The sequence below is a fragment of the Macrobrachium rosenbergii genome, chromosome 41 (genome assembly GCF_040412425.1).
Source record: "Macrobrachium rosenbergii isolate ZJJX-2024 chromosome 41, ASM4041242v1, whole genome shotgun sequence".
Lineage (NCBI taxonomy): Eukaryota > Metazoa > Arthropoda > Malacostraca > Decapoda > Palaemonidae > Macrobrachium > Macrobrachium rosenbergii.
Genome location: NC_089781.1, coordinates 31458493 through 31479247, shown reverse-complemented (window position 1 = coordinate 31479247; position 20755 = coordinate 31458493). Strand labels below are relative to the sequence as shown.

The 20755-nt window shown below is 35.6% G+C and overlaps 1 protein-coding gene across 1 annotated transcript in view; it reads left to right on the top strand.

Annotated features, from left to right (window-relative positions):
* Positions 1-20755, top strand: part of LOC136827077 (zinc finger MYM-type protein 1-like) — a 112452-nt gene that overhangs the window by 19928 nt on the left and 71769 nt on the right. Inside the window, exons 3-4 of the mRNA XM_067084829.1 lie at positions 15455-16269; positions 16356-17351. Coding sequence (XP_066940930.1) covers positions 15455-16269; positions 16356-17351 — 1811 coding nt within the window. The remainder of the gene's footprint in view (positions 1-15454; positions 16270-16355; positions 17352-20755) is intronic.

Here is a 20755-nt window from a genome sequence, read left to right as displayed (position 1 = left end):
TCATGAATCATTTAACAAATATACTTGTTATTTTCTAGAGTAGGCCTGCATAAAATGAAGAATGGTGCTTAACCTTGGTAGAAGCGATTGGCTGACATTTCAAAGGAAGTAAAAATATGTCAGGGAAAATAGAAGTATAAAGAGAATTTCTGTCCTTGGTAAGATGTTGTTATTCTAATGGCAAACTTCTTGATTAAAGTGTCTTATGACCTGGAATCCACCATAAGTATCAGTGGTTATGTCCCTTAAATCAATAAGACAACTGCTGCGTCAGTAAAATTGTTATATTATAATATGGTAACGGGTGTAAAATATTCCTGTATATATATATATATATATATATATATATATATATATATATATATATATATATATATATATATATATATATATATATATATATATATATATATATATATATATATATATATATATATATATATATATATATATATATATATATATATATATATATATATATATATATATATGAATTGGTGGCGAATTGTTCGTGAACTCTATGAATATTATTTAATTATAGGTTGTTATTACCCTGTTCTTTAATAACATTATGTCATTTAATTTTCGTTAACCAAACTACAAATTCTGCAAGGCATTTCGACTTAATAATCATCTGCAAAACGCTGGCTTTATTTCGACTCTCGAAACATCAACACCACAACTCAAAATGACAGATGTCTGTATGAGAATTGCTATTTTCTGACGGTGGTTTTTCGTTTAAAAAAAATCTGTATTCTTATTTTGCCCTCCAGTTTGGAATGAATGCATTATCTTCTTAAAAGCCTGTTAATTATGGTTATTAGCATTTACACGCCTCGTTTTAATCCTTAATTTCTGAAAAACGTTTTAACTAATAAAAACTACGTAGTAGTAAAAGGAAGTAAAGTTTAATATTACTTATATCTGCCACAGAGGAATGAATATAATATAATATAATATAATATAATATAATATAATATAATATAATATAATATAATATAATATAATATATTCCTTATACTGAAGGTCGGAGCACTACGTAACAAAGCCGCTTGCAAAAAGCAACTTATACATTTTTTTTTTTTTGAAAATAAGACAACTTTCAGGCATCGTACTTCATTGTATTATACACAAAGAGTTAGGAAATATAGGTGCAGTGAAGAAATTTACAGGATCTTTGAGCAGTTCTAAGCAATCTATATATGTGAAAATGTATGTATGTATGTATGTATGTATGTATGTATGTATGTATGTTCCATCATTACTCTGAAACGCATTTCAACCAAACTTGGTATACGTATGAGTTAGTATCTGAAAAAAAATACTATGAGGGTATGACTTCACTAGCACCAAAGGGGGTTTGGGTGGGAAGGGCCTCCCTGAAACAGGGCTGGTTCTGCCTGTAAACTTAGTAACTAAATAAACTCTATGAATGTATCACACCTCATTTCGGTATACATATGACTTACTATCTGGAAAAGAATACTGTGGGGGTAAGACATCACTGGCACCAAAGTGGGTGTGGGTTGGAATTTGGTGACATGTAAAAATAACCAAAATTGCCAGATATTAATTTCTAATCCATAGTTTTTGAGGTCGCTGAGATGAATGGTAACACTCCTGATGCCCTTTAAGTCCAAGTTTAGAACTGATAGGAAGAGGGGTTGAGAAAGGGTGAAAAATAAAATGTCAAAAATAACAGATATTAGTGTCTAATCCATAGGTTTCAAGATAGCCAAGATGAATAGTGACACTCCCAGTGTCCTTTAAGTCCAAGTTCAGCCCCGATAGGAATGGGGATGTGAGAAGGGGTGAAATATAAAGTGTCAAAAATACTGGGCAATGTAATTGAAGAAACCATCTTAACAGGAGAGAGAGAGAGAGAGAGAGAGAGAGAGAGAGAGTGGAGGGGGTGTTAGGGAGGAGAGAGAGAGAGAGAGAGAGAGAGAGAGAGAGAGAGAGAGGGCGCGAGTTTATCGGTTGCCATCAGAGTTTTCCCAGGCAGTGCTGGGTTGGTCAGCTAGTAGTACTGTAAATGTAATATATTTTTTTTTTATTCACAACCATATATGAAAATTAGTGGGAGAATATACAAAACAAAACATTCATAAATGATAACTTTTTCATGGAGTAATAAAAGGGAGTTTAATTTCTTGCACATTTGATTTAAAAAAAACAATCAGCGATTTTATCTCCACGTTTCTCTCTTTCTATATCTACTTATGATCAGCAAATCTTGTTTTCTTTATCATTCTCCCTGTTAGATTTTCTATATTTGTACAAAACGAAGCAGCAGAATCCATTTACAGTAATCTTGTTCGGTTAGTGCCTTTGTTTTTATCCATTGAAAAAATTAAGAGGTTTGAAAAATGCGAGGATAGAAGTCAAAGTTCAAACGACAATATTTTCAAACATGTTTATACGTGAACCAGTGTGAATATTAGAGTTCAATATTGCATTATGAAATGTGAACATAAGAATTTTACTTATTTGTATGTCTTTTAGATACCAGTATTATTGACAACAGACCATAAATAACTTCAGTCAAGAAGAGAGAGAGAGAGAGAGAGAGAGAGAGAGAGAGAGAGATACTAGTCAGTTATCATGTAAGCCAATCGGATAGCACGTAGTTCTATAAATATAATTAGAGTAATGTCGACAATAAAACAAAAAAACATGATTCTCTTATCGAGGAAAAAAGAAAAGCGTATAGTCTTTTGTTTCCTGAGACTACATTTCACTATGAACCGGGCATGATCATATTCAAAACGAATGCATCAATTACATTGGTGTGCAGCCCCACGCACAGGAGATGAACAAGGGAAACCCAAATATTTCGACTCTTGAACAGAACCTAAATCCACTGAGAAGAAAAACTTTAAACCGGCATCCAGAAAAATCATTTGAGGCCATTCGTCAACGTCTAACTCAATTACTCTACCACGCATATATTAGCGAGAGAGCCAACAACAAAGGCAATATGTTGATTCCTGTTGTCTAAAAAATAAAAACGAATTTCACACAAAAATAGATTTCCCATATGTTAAAAACATCGAATGTTTTACGCTTATTTCTTTTGCTTTAATCTATAATTTTTAAGGCCCAATAAAAAAAAAAAACAATTTGATTCTACTGTTTATGAAATGTCATCTATTTTTTTTATTAGAGAATTTATTTAAAAATGCATAAAAGAGACCCTTATTTATATGGCAGTGGTCATAGTATACAAAGCTTCCATTCTTTGTATCCTAAAATGCGAGATATTAATTCTTTGTAATTTTTCAATCAAAATTAATTACGATTCGGTACATAAAAATACCTGCATTCTTTCACCTAAATATTTTACGCTAACAACAACTGGCCCGACCATCGCTTTTTTCTTTCTTTCTTTCCGTATGGTTTAGCTTTATTTGGTCGATGATAATATTTCCAATTATTTCTAATGCACACACACACAGACACACACACACACACACACACACACACACATATATATATATATATATATATATATATATATATATATATATATATATATATATATATATATATATACATATATATATATGAATATATATACACACACACACACACACACACACACACATATATATATATATATATATATATATATATATATATATATATATATATATATATATATATATATATATATATATATATATATATATAAAGTGAATTATTATATGCTTGTATGCATGTAACTTTGTGCGCTATAGAAATCCGGACCGCTTGACAGATCTAGACATAATTTAGCACATGACCATTATTTGACAAAACTTAGATAATAGGGTAGGTTTCAACCCTGTACGCCTTTCACCTTCCGCTTACCCCATCCACTTTCCCCTTCCTCTTTGTGATATATAGTAACCGCTTGATCGACCTGGACAAAATTTGGCACGTGGCAATCACTAGACCCAGCTTAGATAATAGGTGGGTTTCAGACCTGTACCCACTTCTACCTTCCCTTTGTAAATTGTGTGGTAACCGCTTGACCGATCTAGACAAAATCAGGCATGTCGGCCATCATTTGACCCAGCTTAGATAAAAGGATAGGTTTCAAAACCATATACCTTTCCTCTTCCCCTTCCCAATCCCCCTTCCCCCTACCCTTTGAAACTTATGTGGTAACCGCTTGACCGATATAGACAAAATTTGACACATGGCCATCATTTGACCCAACTTAGATAATAGGATATGTTTCAAACATGTACCCCCTTCCCCCAACGCCCTTCACCCATCACTTTGTAACTTATGTGGTAACCACTTGACCGATCTAGACAAAATTAGGCATGTGGGCCATCATTTGACCCGACTTAGATAATAGGGTAGGTTTCAAACCCATAGCCCCTTTCCCTTCCCCCTTCCATCTTCCCCTTCCCATTCTGACATGTGGTAATAGCTTGACAGATTTCGCCAAAATTTGGCACATGGCCATCGTTTGACCCAACTTATATAGTACGGCAGGTTTCAAACCTGTACCATCTTCCCCTTCTCCCTCCCCTTTCCCTTTGCAACTTATGTGGGAACCGCTTGTCCAATTTAGACAAGATATAGCACGTGTCCGTCATTTAACCCAACCTAAATAAGAGGGTAGGTTTCAAACCCGTACCCCCTTCCCGTCTCCCTTCCTCCGTACCGCTTCCCCCTTCCCTTTGTAACTGATGTGGTAACTAGACAAAATTTGGCACGTGGACATCATTTGACCCAACTTAGATAATAGTGTAGGTTTCAAACCCGTACATCTTCCCCTTCCCCTTCCCTTTCCCCCTTCCCATTTTAACTTATGTGGTAAAGCAAATATAAATATTTATCATACTTCATTTTATGTACTCGATGCCATAGAAATATATTACTGAAAATGCTTTACTTTCCAGTGATTAATAATTTTGTAACAAGATGTGTGTTTGGATTTAGTCAGGGGGTGTGTTTAGGTTAGTGGAGGGTAAATGGGATAGTCACCACAGTAATGTCTGGAAAAAATGGACAGTCACCAGAGTACTACCTGGATAAAAGGGACAGTCACCACAGCAGTAATCTATATATATATATATATATATATATATATATATATATATATATATATATATATATATATATATATATGTGTGTGTGTGTGTGTGTGTGTGTGTGTGTATGTATATGTATATATTAATATATATATATATATATATATATATATATATATATATATATATATATATATATATATATATATATATATATATATATATTAACTTTATCACATACACAATTGTTCTGTGCATCAGCAGAATTACTAAAAGGACCTCATTCAAACTGGATGGTATCTAATGGAGTATTTATTCAGAATAAGTTACAAGCTTTCTGGGACAAACAATCCACATTATCAAGTATCCGTTCAGTGAACAGGCGCGTAGTCCAGCTGTATTTATATCTGTGTGCGGGTACTTTTAATCCTATAATCGCCTGGCTCCTCCTGTGTGACCCCCACCCCCTCGTGATCTTGGCCTTTCTCTGACCCCTTCTTCTTCCAGGTGTCCGTTTTCCGTGCGTTCTCTAACGTTTTTCCTTCGTTTCCTTGCTACTGTGGAGTATACGATTTTTCTAGATATGCTGTCTTCAAAGCCGTTTCCGTTGTTCCCTGCCATTGTGTTATTGACGCATGTTATGAAGGCGTTCTCTGCAACCAGTCTGGCCGTTTTGTTGGTGTTCCTGTACAGAAAACTCATATTTTTCCAGTCTATTTTATGATAATTTTCCCAACAGTGTTTGGCAACTGCCGGCGTCTGATTAGCCTTATGTTCTGCAGGTGTTGTTTGCTTCGCTCTTTACATGATTTGCCAGTTTCGCCATAGTACCCTCCTTCACAGTCTAGACACGCTGCCATATATAACCCCCCCCCCTATAATCTCTTCCCCCTCTACCGACTTTTTGCTTCTAACTAGTTTATTCCTAATGGTGTTTTTGTAGCTGCCTATCAATTTGAAATTATCTAGCTTTCTGTTGATGGGTGCAATAGAGTTGTTGTCCGGGACTGTAATTATTTTCTTCCCTACCAAATGTTCCTTTTCTATCCTTTCCCTTTCCCCAAAATAGTTTTTCCTTGTCTTGATGTGTGCCCACTCCCGCCAATACTTAGGGTAGCCTAATCTCCTAAAACTCTCCCTCAGATAATCCAGCTCTTCGTCTAAAAATTCGGGACTGCAAATCCTATAAGCCCTGATGTCCAACCCTGTCATTACTCCTATTTCTATTTCTTTCCTATGACTGGAGAATTGGTGTGTCTTCTTCCTATATACCTTGAATCTTAAATTTTCCCCTTCCCTCTTTACCAGGACATCCAAGAAAGGAATTTTTCCCTCCTTCTCTTCTTCTATTGTGAACTTCATGTGTTCATTTAGTTTATTTATGTTTTCTAGGAACCTTGTAGATGAATTATCCAAAATTAACGTAAAAGACTGTAAATTTGCAAGTTTGGATGTAACTTCCCTGTTCACTAACGTACCAGTCAAGACGACGATGGAAGTAATAAAAAAGAATATGGAGGAAGGGGTTTATACATGCGACCTAGATCATGACGTTTTAATAAAACTGCTAACAGCGGCCCTCAGCGTTAATGTTTTCAAGTCGGGCGAAAACCATTATATACAAAAAAATGGCGTGGCCATGGGTTCGAGTCTTTCACCAATTCTAGCTAATAACTTTATGGAATGGTCTGAAAAAGAAGAGGTGGGCAAAGTAAATAAAGGAAACTTAAATATCGTAAAATGGGTAAGATACGTGGATGACATCTTGTTTATTTACAAGGGAGAAAGGGAAGATCTACACAAGTTCCTAGAAAACACAAATAAACTAAATGAACATATCAAGTTCACATTAGAAGAAGAGAAGGGGGTAGAAATTCCTTCCTTGGATGTTCTGGTAAAGAGGGATGGGGAAAATTTAAAATATACAAGTGTAAGTATATATATATATATATATATATATATATATATATATATATATATATATATATATATATATATATATATATATAATATATATATATATATATATATATATATATATATATATATATATATATATATATATATATATATATATATATATATATACATATATTATATATATATATATATATATATATATATATATATATATATATATATATATATATATATATATATATATATATATATATAATAAAATATATATATATATATATATAGATGTATATATTTATGTATGGATGTATGTATGTGTGTATGTTCCAGCATAGCTCTGAAACACATTGAGGAATTTCAGCCAAACATGGTAAACATATGACTTACTGCCTGGGGAAAAATATTTTGGGGGTAAGACATCACTGATACTAAAGGGGGTGACATATAAAAATAACTGAAAGCGACAGATATCAGTGTCTAATCCATAGTTTTCAAGGTCGCTGAGATGAATAGTGACACTCCCGATGTCCTTTAAGTCCAAGTTCAACACAGATAGAAAAGGGGGTGAGATGGGGTGAAATATACAATGTCAAAAATGCTGGGCAATGTAATTGAAGCAACTATCTTAACAATAGAGAGAGAGAGAGAGAGAGAGAGAGAGAGAGAGAGAGAGGAGAGGAGTGTTAGGGAGGAGAAAGAGGAAAGAGGGAGAGAGAGAGAGAGAGAGAGAGAGAGAGAGAGAGAGAGAGAGAGAGAGAGGGGTGTTAGGGAGGAGAGAGAGAGAGAGAGAGAGAGAGAGAGAGAGAGAGAGAGAGAGAATGTTAGGGAGGAGAAAGAGGTAAAGAGTGAGGGAGAGTTGGAGAGAGAGAGAGAGTTGGTGTTAGGAGAAAGAGAAAGAGAGAGAGAGAGAGAGAGAGAGAGAGAGAGAGAGAGAGAGTAGAGGGGTGTTTGGGAGGAGAAAGAGGGAATGAGTAGGGGAGACTTCAAGAGGGTTGTCATTCAGAGATTTCCCAGGCAGCGCCGGGTTGGTCAGCTAGTACCCAGATAAAATAGATAGTCAGCACAGTAATTCTCGGATAAAAGGGACAAACAGTACAGTACTACATGGATGAATAGGACAGTCACCACAGTAATAGCACCTGGATAAAAGAGATGGTCAGCACAGTAATGCCTGGATAAATGGGACAGTCACCACAGTAATATCTGGATAAAATGGACACTCACCACAGTAATACCTGGATAAAAGGGACAGTCAGCACAGTGATACCTGGATAAAAGGGACAGACAGAAAAGGAATGACTGGATAAATGGGACAGTCACCATAGTAATGTCTGGATAAAATGGACAGTCACCGCAGTAATACCTGGATAAAAGGGACATTCAACACAGTAATGCATGGATAAAATGGACGGGCAGCACAGTAATACACGGATAAATGGGCCAGTCACCACAGTAACACCTGGAGAAAAGGGACAGTCAGCACAGTAATACCTGGATAAATGGGACAGTCAGTACAGTAATCCAAGGGTAAATGGGGCAGTCACCACAGTAATAACTGAATAAAAGGGACAGTTAGCACAGTAATACCTGGATAAGTTGGAAAGTCAGCAGAGTAATACCTGGATAATAGGGACTTTCACTGCAGTAATATTTGGACAAATGGGACAGTCACCACAGCAATGACTGGATAAATGGGACAATCACTACAGTAATACCTGGATAAAAGGAACAGTCAGCACAGTAATACCTGGATAACTGGGACAGACAGTACAGTCATACCTGGATAAAAAGGACAGTCACCAAAGTAATAGCTAGATATATGGGATAGTCAGCAAAGTAATATTTCAATAAAAGGGACAGTAGGTACAATCATTTTTGGATAAATTGGACAGTCACCACGGTAATATCTGGATAAAAGGAACAGTCACCACAGTAATACCTGGATAAAAGGGACAGCCATTGCAGTAGTGCCTTGAACTGGATAGTCACTACAGTAATATCTGGATAAAAGGGACAGTCAGAACAGTAATACCTGGATAAATGGGACGGACAGTACAGTAATACCTGGATAAATGGGACAGTCACCCCAGTAATACTTGGATAAATGGAAAAGTCACTACAGTAATATCTAGATAAAAGGGACAGTCAGTGCAGTAGTACTTGGATAAATTGGACAGTCAGTGCAGTAGTACCTGGATAAAAGGGACAGTCACCACAGTAATACATGGATAAATAGGACAGTCACTGCAGTACTATCTGGATAAATGGGACAGTCAGAACAATAATATTTGGATAAAAGGGACAGCAGTTAGTACAGTAAGTAATTCCTGGATAAACAGGACAGTTACCACGGTAATGTGTGGATAAAAGGGACAAGCCAGTACAGTCATTTCTGGATAACTGGAGCAGTCAGCACAAGGAGGTGCAGGAAAATTTTTTTGAGCCCTTCGATTTTTTCCGGGCAGTGGCTGGTTGGTCAGCTAATATATATATATATGTATATGTATATGTATATATATATATATATATATATATATATATATATATATATATATATATAATATATACTCATATATATATATATATATATATATATATATATATATATATATATATATATATATATATATATATATATATATATATATATATATATATATATATATATATATATATATCTAATGTCATTTAAGATAAGCAAAAACAAGCATAAAAATACATCTGTTTGATTGTGTTAAATTAGGTAAATATTTCCAAGGAGACAGGAGCCTTCGCCTTTATCCTTGGAAATATTTTTTTTTTTTTTTTTTTTTTTAACTTTCCTCCAATTGATATTTCGTAAAATTTTCTCTTTCCCATATAACCTTATAATATCTAATGTCTTTAATGTGATCTAGGTTCTATATTTGAAAAAGTATTCTGTGGAATAATGAACATGCAGATAAAACAAAAATAGTCTCAAGAATCTCAGCAACTCAACCTCTCAATCTTGAGCTGTTCTGAGAGCATGTTGATCCTCCAGATAAGTAAATTGTTCAACTCCTCTTAATCTCGAGATTTTTATCGACTACAAGGAGCTACGACGGTTTTCTTTTTTTTTTTTTTAGTGATAGTAAACGTTGAATTATAAATTAATATTAATGTTAGAAAGCAGTGCACAATATTGATACATACATTAATTGTCGATTTATTATCAGATGAAATAAGGTTTTATATAATGATATTTTTGTAATGACGTGTCCTTTTTTCGGAGGAATGTTATATTGTATCATTCTGAGCAACATTTCAAGAGGAAATAGAACGTAAAATTAAAATAGAGCAAGTGGAAATAAATGCACACATCGTTTTACGGTTACCTTGCCAAGAAGAAATTCCGTAGGGGAGAGATTGCCTCACAGATAACAAACTGGCACTGAACTGCAAATGGTGGAAAGCGGAGATACTGCCGTCTGCTAAATTAAAGATCACTTAACACCTTACAGAAGGAGTCTATTTTGTAAGCTGATAAAGTTGTCTCTGATTTTTTTTTATTGTTCAGTGCTTTCCACTTGCAAGCTCAGTTTTGATTATCTCGTATTTCAACATTTATGCATTAACATCCTTTGCTTCTTTTGGACTTAAATATTCAGCTATATTTGGTGTCTCAATTTGTGACTGGCTGATAGGGAATTATTACTTAGTAATGCAATTATGTTACATTATCTCCACTTTATTCCGTAACGATTAATCAGAGATGTGTAACATCGAGGTCACTGAAAACGAGGCAAGAGAAGAATAAATAGAAGGGAATGGAGAGAATTTGATGATAGACTTGGCTCAGACAGAAAACGACTGGATAAGACATTAATAATTATCTAATTTATCAAAATACATATAAGCCGATTTCCTTAACGAGTGCTGACTTCAGGCTAAAAACATAAATCATCCTAACATACTGTTGCTTTGAGTATTGAATCATGGATGAATCTCTTGTGCATTTCAACTAAAGAGAAAGTTATTACACTGTGTCATTCACCTTACTTTGCAAGCCCTAATGCTCTCTGTATATTGAAGCTCTTCCTTTCTAATACCCCTTTGACTTCCTTACCGTATATATTTCTAAATTATGTAACAGTTTCACCAAGCTACCTTAGTCAATTCTTGCCACAGAACCAGATCATCTCACAATCATATGATCCTTCCTTTCAATTAGTTACAGCAATGTTATTGGGTGTAATAACACTCTCGTACCCAAGTTTAACATACAAACTGAAGAAACAGCTCTAAACAATCAAGGCCTGTATATACTACCATCACATTCAAATTTCCTAATGATTTTTATCTATGCAGAGATATACAAGGAAACCGTGAGATAAATTTAGGAGGAAGGGTGTGAAACGTTCACCAATATAATACGTAAGCATGACAAGGGAAGCATTTCAGTCTATCATTCGAAGCTTTCATTTATTTAGGGGTTAATAGAGTGCCTACGGGAACTGATTAATCTCCGGAGGCAAAAAGGGGGGAATTAGCAATGCATTCAAATAATACAATTATCATTCGTCCTTCCACGAAGAGAGCCAGTCGTCAACAACTAAATTAAACTTTAAGCTCAGGATATCCACTGTAGCAAGAAAATAAAATGAGATACATAATAATTTCCAAATAAAGCTGACGATGACCGCTTGGCCTTTCGTCTGCTGATAAACTAGCATTTCAGAACGGAATGCCATAATCTCTAAGCCGGGTGTTTCCCTAATTGGGTTTGGAAGGGAACGAACTCATCATTCTCTGCTCATATACTACAAAGTCTGAGTATGACTGGTTAATTTATAATGGAAAAATGGTGTGATTATACACTAACAAAATAGATCGAAATAGGTGTTGCATAACGTTATGCGGACTAATAAATATGACTCGGTTATTTCCTACGATGAGTTGGTAACATTTGAACCTGGAAAATATTTTGTACACCATTGCAATTTACCAATAAGGACAAACCAAAAAGTAGGGTATTTTTCCTCAGATGGTCGCTTATTTCATATCCATTTTCATCATCTAAGATTTCCAGTACACTCTTGACCCACTGTGTTTACTCTTGCGGACTCTGTACTCCTTCATCATTATATATTCACTGTAATTTGTTACTGTGTTCATATATTGTCTCCACCTTATTTAAAATTTGCAGTTTGTATTTTCATTTGCGACTCATCTTGGCAACCACATGCACTAGGCATCGCATTGATCGTTCCGACGTAGATGTTATGAAGGCAGACGCAACTAGCCTACTCTGACCAAATTTTATAACCTGTCTAGTGCTGTTATATACAGGTAATGAAGCATCGAAGAATCTTTAAGATAACGTTGCTTACACCAGTTGGCCTTCTCTCTCTCGCTCTCTCTCTCTCTCTCTCTCTCTCTCTCTCTCTCTCTCTCTCCTAATTCACCCATCGATCTCAATTAAGAACTTGAGTTGCCCGGTATCATAATTTCCTCATTTCATATTTAGACGATGAGTCCGGAGTGCAGGATTGTTGTATTGTATTCATGATATTTCTTCAGTACAATTTTTGCTCCGACCCGATGCCTCATAATTTTTTTTTCCTTAATAAGACTATCTGTTTATACATGAGTTTTCTCACTGTAATAATTTTAATTTTTCTCGCCTGTCTCAGAGAATTCAACGTCATAAGATTTTAAAACAGGAACTGTAGACGTCCATGGCAGAATAATTGTAACTGGTAAAGGTTGAGTTATTACACTTCCCAATAGTTTTTCAAGTAATGTCTCCTGCTAATCTGAATCTTGAACTTAAAAGACACTGTAGTGTATTTAGACGTCTGTGATGATTGATAAAGAAGAAAAAAAAATTTACACGGAGACATGAAAACGCTCATTAAATGTCGATTATTATTGAAAAAAGTGCAGAAATTAGGATTAGATATAATGCAACTTCTATCTAACGCATCGAGCGCGATGTAGAATAATCAAATGAATACCCATCAAGGCTTTATCATTACCTTAGTTTAAAGAATGAATACAGAACTTACAAAACTGAGGATCATAAAAAAAAAACCGTCACAAGACAGACAAGATTCTATCTCTCTCATGAGCTAATACCAAAATCCTTTGTCGTAGTAATCCTCTTCCTTAACGGTAGGGGGACATTTGATACCGGCATAAGAAGCTCTTTAACTGCCATTCTTTTGTACCCCTACACAGTGCTCAGCTGTTAAGATGTTCTACTTTATTGAGTTTATTAGCACTCAAAGGGAATTATCTCATCAGGGGTGATGAAGTATGAAGATTTCAGTTTCTTTATGATCATTCCATTATGTCATTACTTCCATTACAAGCAAATTCTCTTGGGTAAAAGTACTAGGATCTCGATTATGGGTCTTGCCTTGCTGGGTCTATTTAGTTATCCGAATATTAACCCAGCACACACAATCCTATAGCATTTCCCCTAAAGAAGGTTAAAAGTTTTTTTTTTTATATATATTAATTCCTGCTCCTGACTTTTATGTTAATATCAACACCTTTTTTCTTACCTGCCTGTGGTTGTATTATTTTCCACTTTGTGTATAATGTTAAAATTACTGCACTGCAAATTTATTAACCTGAGACAAAAATTCCAAATGAGTTTTGTAAAGATTTTACATCTTATACATAGGGCCAAGTAAAACTTGAAGACAATCTATATATGTATTAATCCCTGAAAGGATTTAGGGAACATGTTGCTACATCCAATAAGCATCTAATAACATGATTCACAGCAATTTTCTAAACAACATATTTATCAGCACTTTTTACACAGATCTATAGATCTAGTGGCCTACAGTACATGTTACCCTGTCCTATGCTTCAGCTAAACTATAACTAAACTTCTTTACGAAGCATTAAAACTATATGCGTGACCCACTATCCTTCGAAGCACTTATGTATAACATCTTCGGGACAATTACTTACCCGTCACACCTGGTAGCACTTCTTACAAAATAACTATGAGTTACAGTATAACTAGAACGTTCAGAAACTATAAACTCCTGCAAAATCTACGTAATCCACCCCAAAATAGTCTCTTCAACCAATACACTTGGGTCATTATAAAAAAAAAAAAAAATGCTGCATCCATATCCTGTCCAGTGGCGATTCTAGGGGGCCAGGGGCCATGGCCCCCAGTTTTTTGGCTGGCCCCAGCTTGGCCCCAGTTTTTGTTTCCATGTCCTAATTCTAAATAAGCTTAGTTTAGGCATATATAATAATATAATATAATATATAATATAAATATATACCTTATAAATTATACAGTATACTATATATACACTCAAATATCCCATCCTATCACAATAACTAGACGTAATCACAAAAAAAAAAAAAATGGTAACGTTGCTAGATTAAAATTATTGGAATTTTTTTTACACCTCCGTCCTCCTCGCCCGCTTGTGTGTGTGTGACGCGAATCAGACGCGTATGTTTCACGTCCATGTATGATGTGATGATGTGATCAGTACATGTAGTCTGTTTCTGTGAGACTGTGAGCCGGTCAAGTCAGTTTTTACCCGATTAGTGTCTTATTGAGTGTCTAAAGCATAATTATTTGTGCATAAGTGCATTTGAGCATAAGTGGTATTCATTATTTCGTCTCATACAAAGTGGGAGTAGACTAGTGGCTATGAGATATTCGATCTTTATGTACAGTATGTGGGTGTTTCACATAAGAAGCGGATACGAAAATAGAGTAAAAAAATAATTATACGAAATCTTAGAAAAAGAATGAGAAGAATCTGACAGGCGGGTATAGTAGCAAACAATGTACACTAATTTTTTTGTTATATGATGTAGGTCTATATCCCAACTCAAGTTTTAACCCTTCAACCCAGTGTTAACCTTTTCACAAACAGATCTGACAAAAGCCAAATATAAATATTGTCGTTAGCCATATTTGAAAGAAAATAACTAAATAGGCCAAAATACAAGTAGCTGGTGAGTCGGTGACAATTAACCCCATTTTATTTTTACATAGAAAACACTTCCTATAATAATAAAAATCGTCTAATTGTATCATAATTTTTGTGATTCGTGACTGTTGGCAGTGATAGTGTAGGCCTATATGTGCATATATTTATTATACTGTATACATGTTATACACACACACACACACACACACACACACACACACACACATATATATATATGTGCGTGGGTGTGGTGTGTGTGTGTGTGTGTGTGGTGTGTGTGTGTGTGTATGTGTGTGTGTGACAGTGTGTGTGTGTGCGTGCTGTCATCATCTTCCAGTCGGTAGTCAGCAAAACCATAAATTTTATCACATTTTTCTGTGGTGACAGGTGTGTTGTGTTAATTGTGAATTACGTGTGATTATTTAATTTAATTTTTTTTTTTCAGAACTTACTATCACAGATAATTTTATTGTACTATAGACAATCATGGATAAATTTGTAATTAAAAAACGCAGTGAATGTGATGCACCATTGACAGTAAACCTTGAATCTGATAAACCTGCTAAGAAGTCAGAGGAGACTGTGATCGTGAAAGTATTGGCAATCCTGCAAGATCAAGTTCACATGATCATCCAACAAAGAAACAGAAAAAGGAAGATTCTGCACCAGCTGACATTTCTCAATCTGCTTCTGAGAATCCTATTCAGGTACGCTTAAAAGAGTATCCAAGGCATAGTGAAGGAAAGTCTCATGCTCGGTCTTTTGTGGGGGCTTGGTTCGACAAATATGAATGGGCTGAATATTCTAAAGAACGAGATGCAATGTTCTGTTTTGCATGCAGGCACTTTGCTCCACCAACATATGGCAATGCAGATGAAGCATTCATAAAGAGTGGCTTTAGACGATGGAAGAAAGCACATGGAAAAGATGGTGCCATCGAAAAGCACATTTCCTCACAGTGCCACAAAACTTCTTGTATTGCATGGGCGGACTATCAACGAAATAAAGCTGATAAAACATCAATTGCTCAGTGTATAAGTGAGGCATACCAGAAGAAAGTTCGTGAAAATCGTCATTACATAAAGACATTAGGTGAAATAATCCTGTTGACTGTAACACAAGACATTTCGCAGAGAGGACATAGAGAAGGTGATGATGAACTGAATCCAGGAAATGTTCGTAAGATTCTCAGATTCACTGCTAAACGTGATCCTATTATAGCTGATAGAGTAGAAAGTGGTCCAAAAAATGAAAAATACACTTGTTCTGCAATACAGAATGAGATGATTGACACACTTGCATGTATGGTGAAGGAAGAAATTGCAGAAAATTTAGGTCATGTCATTACTTTTCTGTTCAAGCTGATGAAGCCAAGGATGTTAGTAAGGCAGAGCAGTTGGCATTAGTTATTAGATTTTATGATGAATTAGCAAATTGTATTCAGGAGTGCTTCATTTCTTTCACTCAGATGGACTTGTTGGATGCTGCCTCTATCACAGATATTATTTTGAAGAGTTTGGATAAACTGGGGTTGGATTACAAATCTTCTCTTGTAGGATTAGGATTTGATGGGGCATCAGTGATGAGTGGAGGGATTAGTGGTGTTCAGAAACGAATTCGTGATAAAGCTCCTTTTGCATATTATATACACTGCTATGGACACAGGCTCAATTTAGTGTTGATAAATGTTGCAAAGTATGTACCCCAAGCTGCTGAATTCTTTAGTTTGCTTGAAGAACTCTATATCTTTGCTAGTAACTCGGTAGTTCATGAGAAATTCATTTTGATACAGCGTGAAATGTTGCCTGAAGAACAAGTACGAGAACTGCAGCATCTCAGTGACACAAGGTGGTGGTGTCAGGCCACTTCGTGTGAAAATGCTCTACTCCGTCTGGAATGCATAATGAGACTTTTGAAGGAAATTTCTGAAGATGACATTGGTGCCCGAGCTGTATCCGCTCGCGGTTTGCTTGCCCAGATTGATGCAGAGTTTGTTTACTTATTGCAATTTTTCACAGATATTCTTGGAAAAGTTAATAAAGTGTCTACACAGCTACAGGATAAACAAGCAGACCTAGGAAAAGCAGCAAATCTAATTTCGTCACTCCATGAACATTTAGTTAATGTACGCAACTCTGACTTGAATGACCATTACTCTGAGAAGGTTAATGAACTCTGCAGGAAATGCTGCATTACACCAACAACAACAAGAAAACGGGTAAAGAAACCTCGTAAGCTTGATGGATTTATCGTGTTTGAAACAAGTGGTCAAGGATCTTCTGTTCCATGTCATGTGCAACACATCAGGATTTTCTATGAAGTCCTAGACTGCTTAATTAGTGAATTAGACCGTCGTTTCTCCAAAGAGTCAAATGCAATTTTCTGTGGTATTTCAGCTCTCTGTCCTGGAGGACAGACATTCTTGTTAGAAGAAGACTTGAAGGCATATGCAATGGCATACTCGGTCAGTCAAAATGATTTACAATATGAGATCCCTCTGGTGAAGAAATTACTCACGAAAGAGCCAATACAGCCTACATCCATTACACAATTCCTGTCATTCCTTAGTCCTTATAAGGCTGCATTTGACTGTTTGTACAAACTATTGTTAATATCTGTCACTCTTCCTGTTACCAGTGCTTCTTGTGAGAGAAGTTTTTCAAAAATGAAATTAGTGAAAACATTTCTCAGAAATTCCATGACCAGTGCTAGATTGAGTAATATCGCATTACTGTCCATTGAAAGTGCACGTGCCGAGGAATTGATTTAGACTGTTTTGTTGATGAATTTGATAGCCGGCATGATAATCGTAGAATTAAGCTGCACTAAATATACGTACTATACTCTACTTCACCTCAGGAAGGGAAACTCGCCCTGTTGGCAACACTGCATTACTTCATGCATGCTTGCATGGGGTTTTAATATCAACATAATATTTACATTACATTCATAACTCATGATTCATTTTTGTTTTGAAGATAGTTTTATGAATTTTTTGAAGTAGGCTACTTAGGTTTGTCCTTTCAACATAATTATGTAGAAAGTAAAAGTGGTTGCCTAGCAACGGGTGTTACCAGCAGGGTGATTTTCACTTTCCTGAGGTGAACTCTACTCGACTATACTAGCCTATATGAAAATCATGTCATTCCCACAGCATGCCATTGCATGATTGCTCATGCCTTGTGTCTCAGTATTTTTTATCTAGATTACATACGTTGCACGAGGTCATAGTTTTATTGTTGATATAGTCATATAGGCCAATAGCGATATAGTCACTCATAACATTTTGTGGACCTATTATGCTGTACATAAGTGCTATGCAATTATAGGTGCAGTCACGTTAAAAAGTCTGACCAAGGGTCAGGTTGTCAATCCGAAGAACTTAGTAAAATCAAACACCAAAATAATTTCCTTTATTTGTAGTTTATAATGAAAAATGGTTAATTATAAGGATTCACAGATGATTTATAGTAATAAAAAGTACTGAAATGTCAAGCAAATCACTGTTTGTTAAGTGACACGCCTACAGTTTGCCAATGGAGATTTTCTCTGCTATTTCATTATTGTGTATGAAGGGCAGTCAAACTCTTATCCCGGACTTACAAACATTATTAAATTTTACAAGACAATTGTCAATTGGCCATATTATTTAACTACTGCATACCGGTATCAAAACAGACATCTATCCCACCTATATAGTTTCCCTCATATCGAAAATTCAAGGAATACATGCTATATTCAGGTGTCCAACTGTACATTGGAGAAACATTGCCATATTTTTGCGATTTTTGTTAAAAATATATTGCAAGAAATACATATATATTTTTTTTTAAATAATACGAATAACCTCCATTATCATAATGTTTGTGTAGGCATACATGTATATGTTTTACAAATGCAAGTTATGAAAGTAATGAGGTGTTATTGTTGTCATTTGTTATTTCATTAATGACATAATATTGTCTCGCCACCTAGCCACCAACGATAAATGCCCCCCCAAAATTTATATTGGCCCTGAAGTGGCCCCCCCCACTTTCAGAGTCCTAGAATCGCCACTGATCCTGTCGCCATACTCTACCCTCTAATCATACAATCACACTTAGGCTAACAATAGCCGGCATCTACTGCCCCACATTCTCCGGTAATTACAGTTATTCTTATTATAAATTACATCGTATAGATACTTTACGTCAACACCGTTGTCATTCTCACTGCTGCCACACCATTGTTTCTTTCTATAATTATTATTATTTTGATTATTAGTGCTGTAATTTTATGTTAGGACTAAACGAAGAGCAATTGTTGTCATCGAAGTGTCACCCCTTGGCCTTGAACCTTCGTTCGACAACTGAGAGGCTGATTGTTATCATTGCCAGTCGTTTTCTTTATGTGCAGGAAACAATAGAGACTTGCTGATGCGGGTTTAGGGACAGTCTGGGTATCCATTGTTGAGGTCTTTACTCAATGGGCGGTTCTCAACAGCTTTCCTAACTATACTCATTGTGTGAGAATTAAGATTCGTTTACAGAACCCGGAGGTAAGATATAACGTGGGGTGCTTTAAACACCAATAATATGAAAGAAAAGATAACTGACGAGTGAGCCAGAGAATAAGTAGGGAGGGGTGATGTTTGAATGGAGTCGACGTTTACACGTCCTGCCACCACCAAAAGTGATGTCTGGGTTGAGGAATTTTTTTGTTTATGAGTGCTGATTACGTTATCGGTGTATAGAGACGGTCTTGGGAATGTGCTTCAAAACGGAGTAAGACAAGTTTGGGGGTCAAACTTATACATCTGGCCGAGTGTCTTACTCTAAAGGTCGAGAAATTATGCGATAGGAAGTCGTCTCCTTTCGCAATAATGTACTTATCTTACACTTTCATTTGCATGTGTTCCATCATTAATGCCTCTTGAGCAGCAGGACATCCACAGATGCAGCCATGAACAAAAAAAAAAAAATAATAATAATAATTTTATCACTGCTTCTGTTAAAAGACTCATCCCAAGATATCGATAATCTATGAGACGCATCCTTCTAAACATAACACCAGGCCAACTATCTCTCGTCCAAAAGTAACCAGCGGATCTTGAAACCCAGGGTACGTTGATGGGAGTGAAAGCCATTCTGGCACGTTCAGTGACAGGAGATAATCCAGTACAGCAAAGCCGTTACTATCTCAAGAGCAGTGTATGGTTCTTTGAATACACCTTTAGTCTTCAGTAAAAGAACTATTACAGGTATCTATAACACTGACAAAAAGACTGGCAGCTTAGTTAAACAGTCAAATATTATTATGCTATTTTAAATCGTTATTTTTCACGCGAGGAAAATTACCCGAAGAACTACGGCAATGAATAACAAAAGCAAAAATGTCTTAGTACTATCCTCTGATGACACACAGACGCCACTGATTTCGAATCGTCAGTCAGTAAACATCATCATCAAAGGGTAATCATGTCTACAGAGCTATCATTTCAAGCTATTCATTACAAACTTGTTAATTTACTTTTAAAACGTTTCGCATAAACTGGGGCTATTAATCGGCTAACTGTAATCTCTCTCTCTCTCTCTCTCTCTCTCTCTCTCTCTCTCTCTCTCTCTCTCTCTCTCTCTCTCTCTCTCTCTCTCTCTCTCTCTCTCTCTCTCTCTCTATTCAAGGAATAAAAGATATTGATTATGATTATTCTTTGGTTATTTTAATGCAATAAGCAAGGATCCGATGTTACTTTGACCACCACTGCTCATAATTTCTAAATTAAAATGACATTTTTTTTCCCCAAGACTTGTGCGAAAGTTAATTAAACAAGTTCATGTTTTCTTTTTTCCTCCAAGATCAAATTTCTTTATATTTCTATAGAAAAGGTTT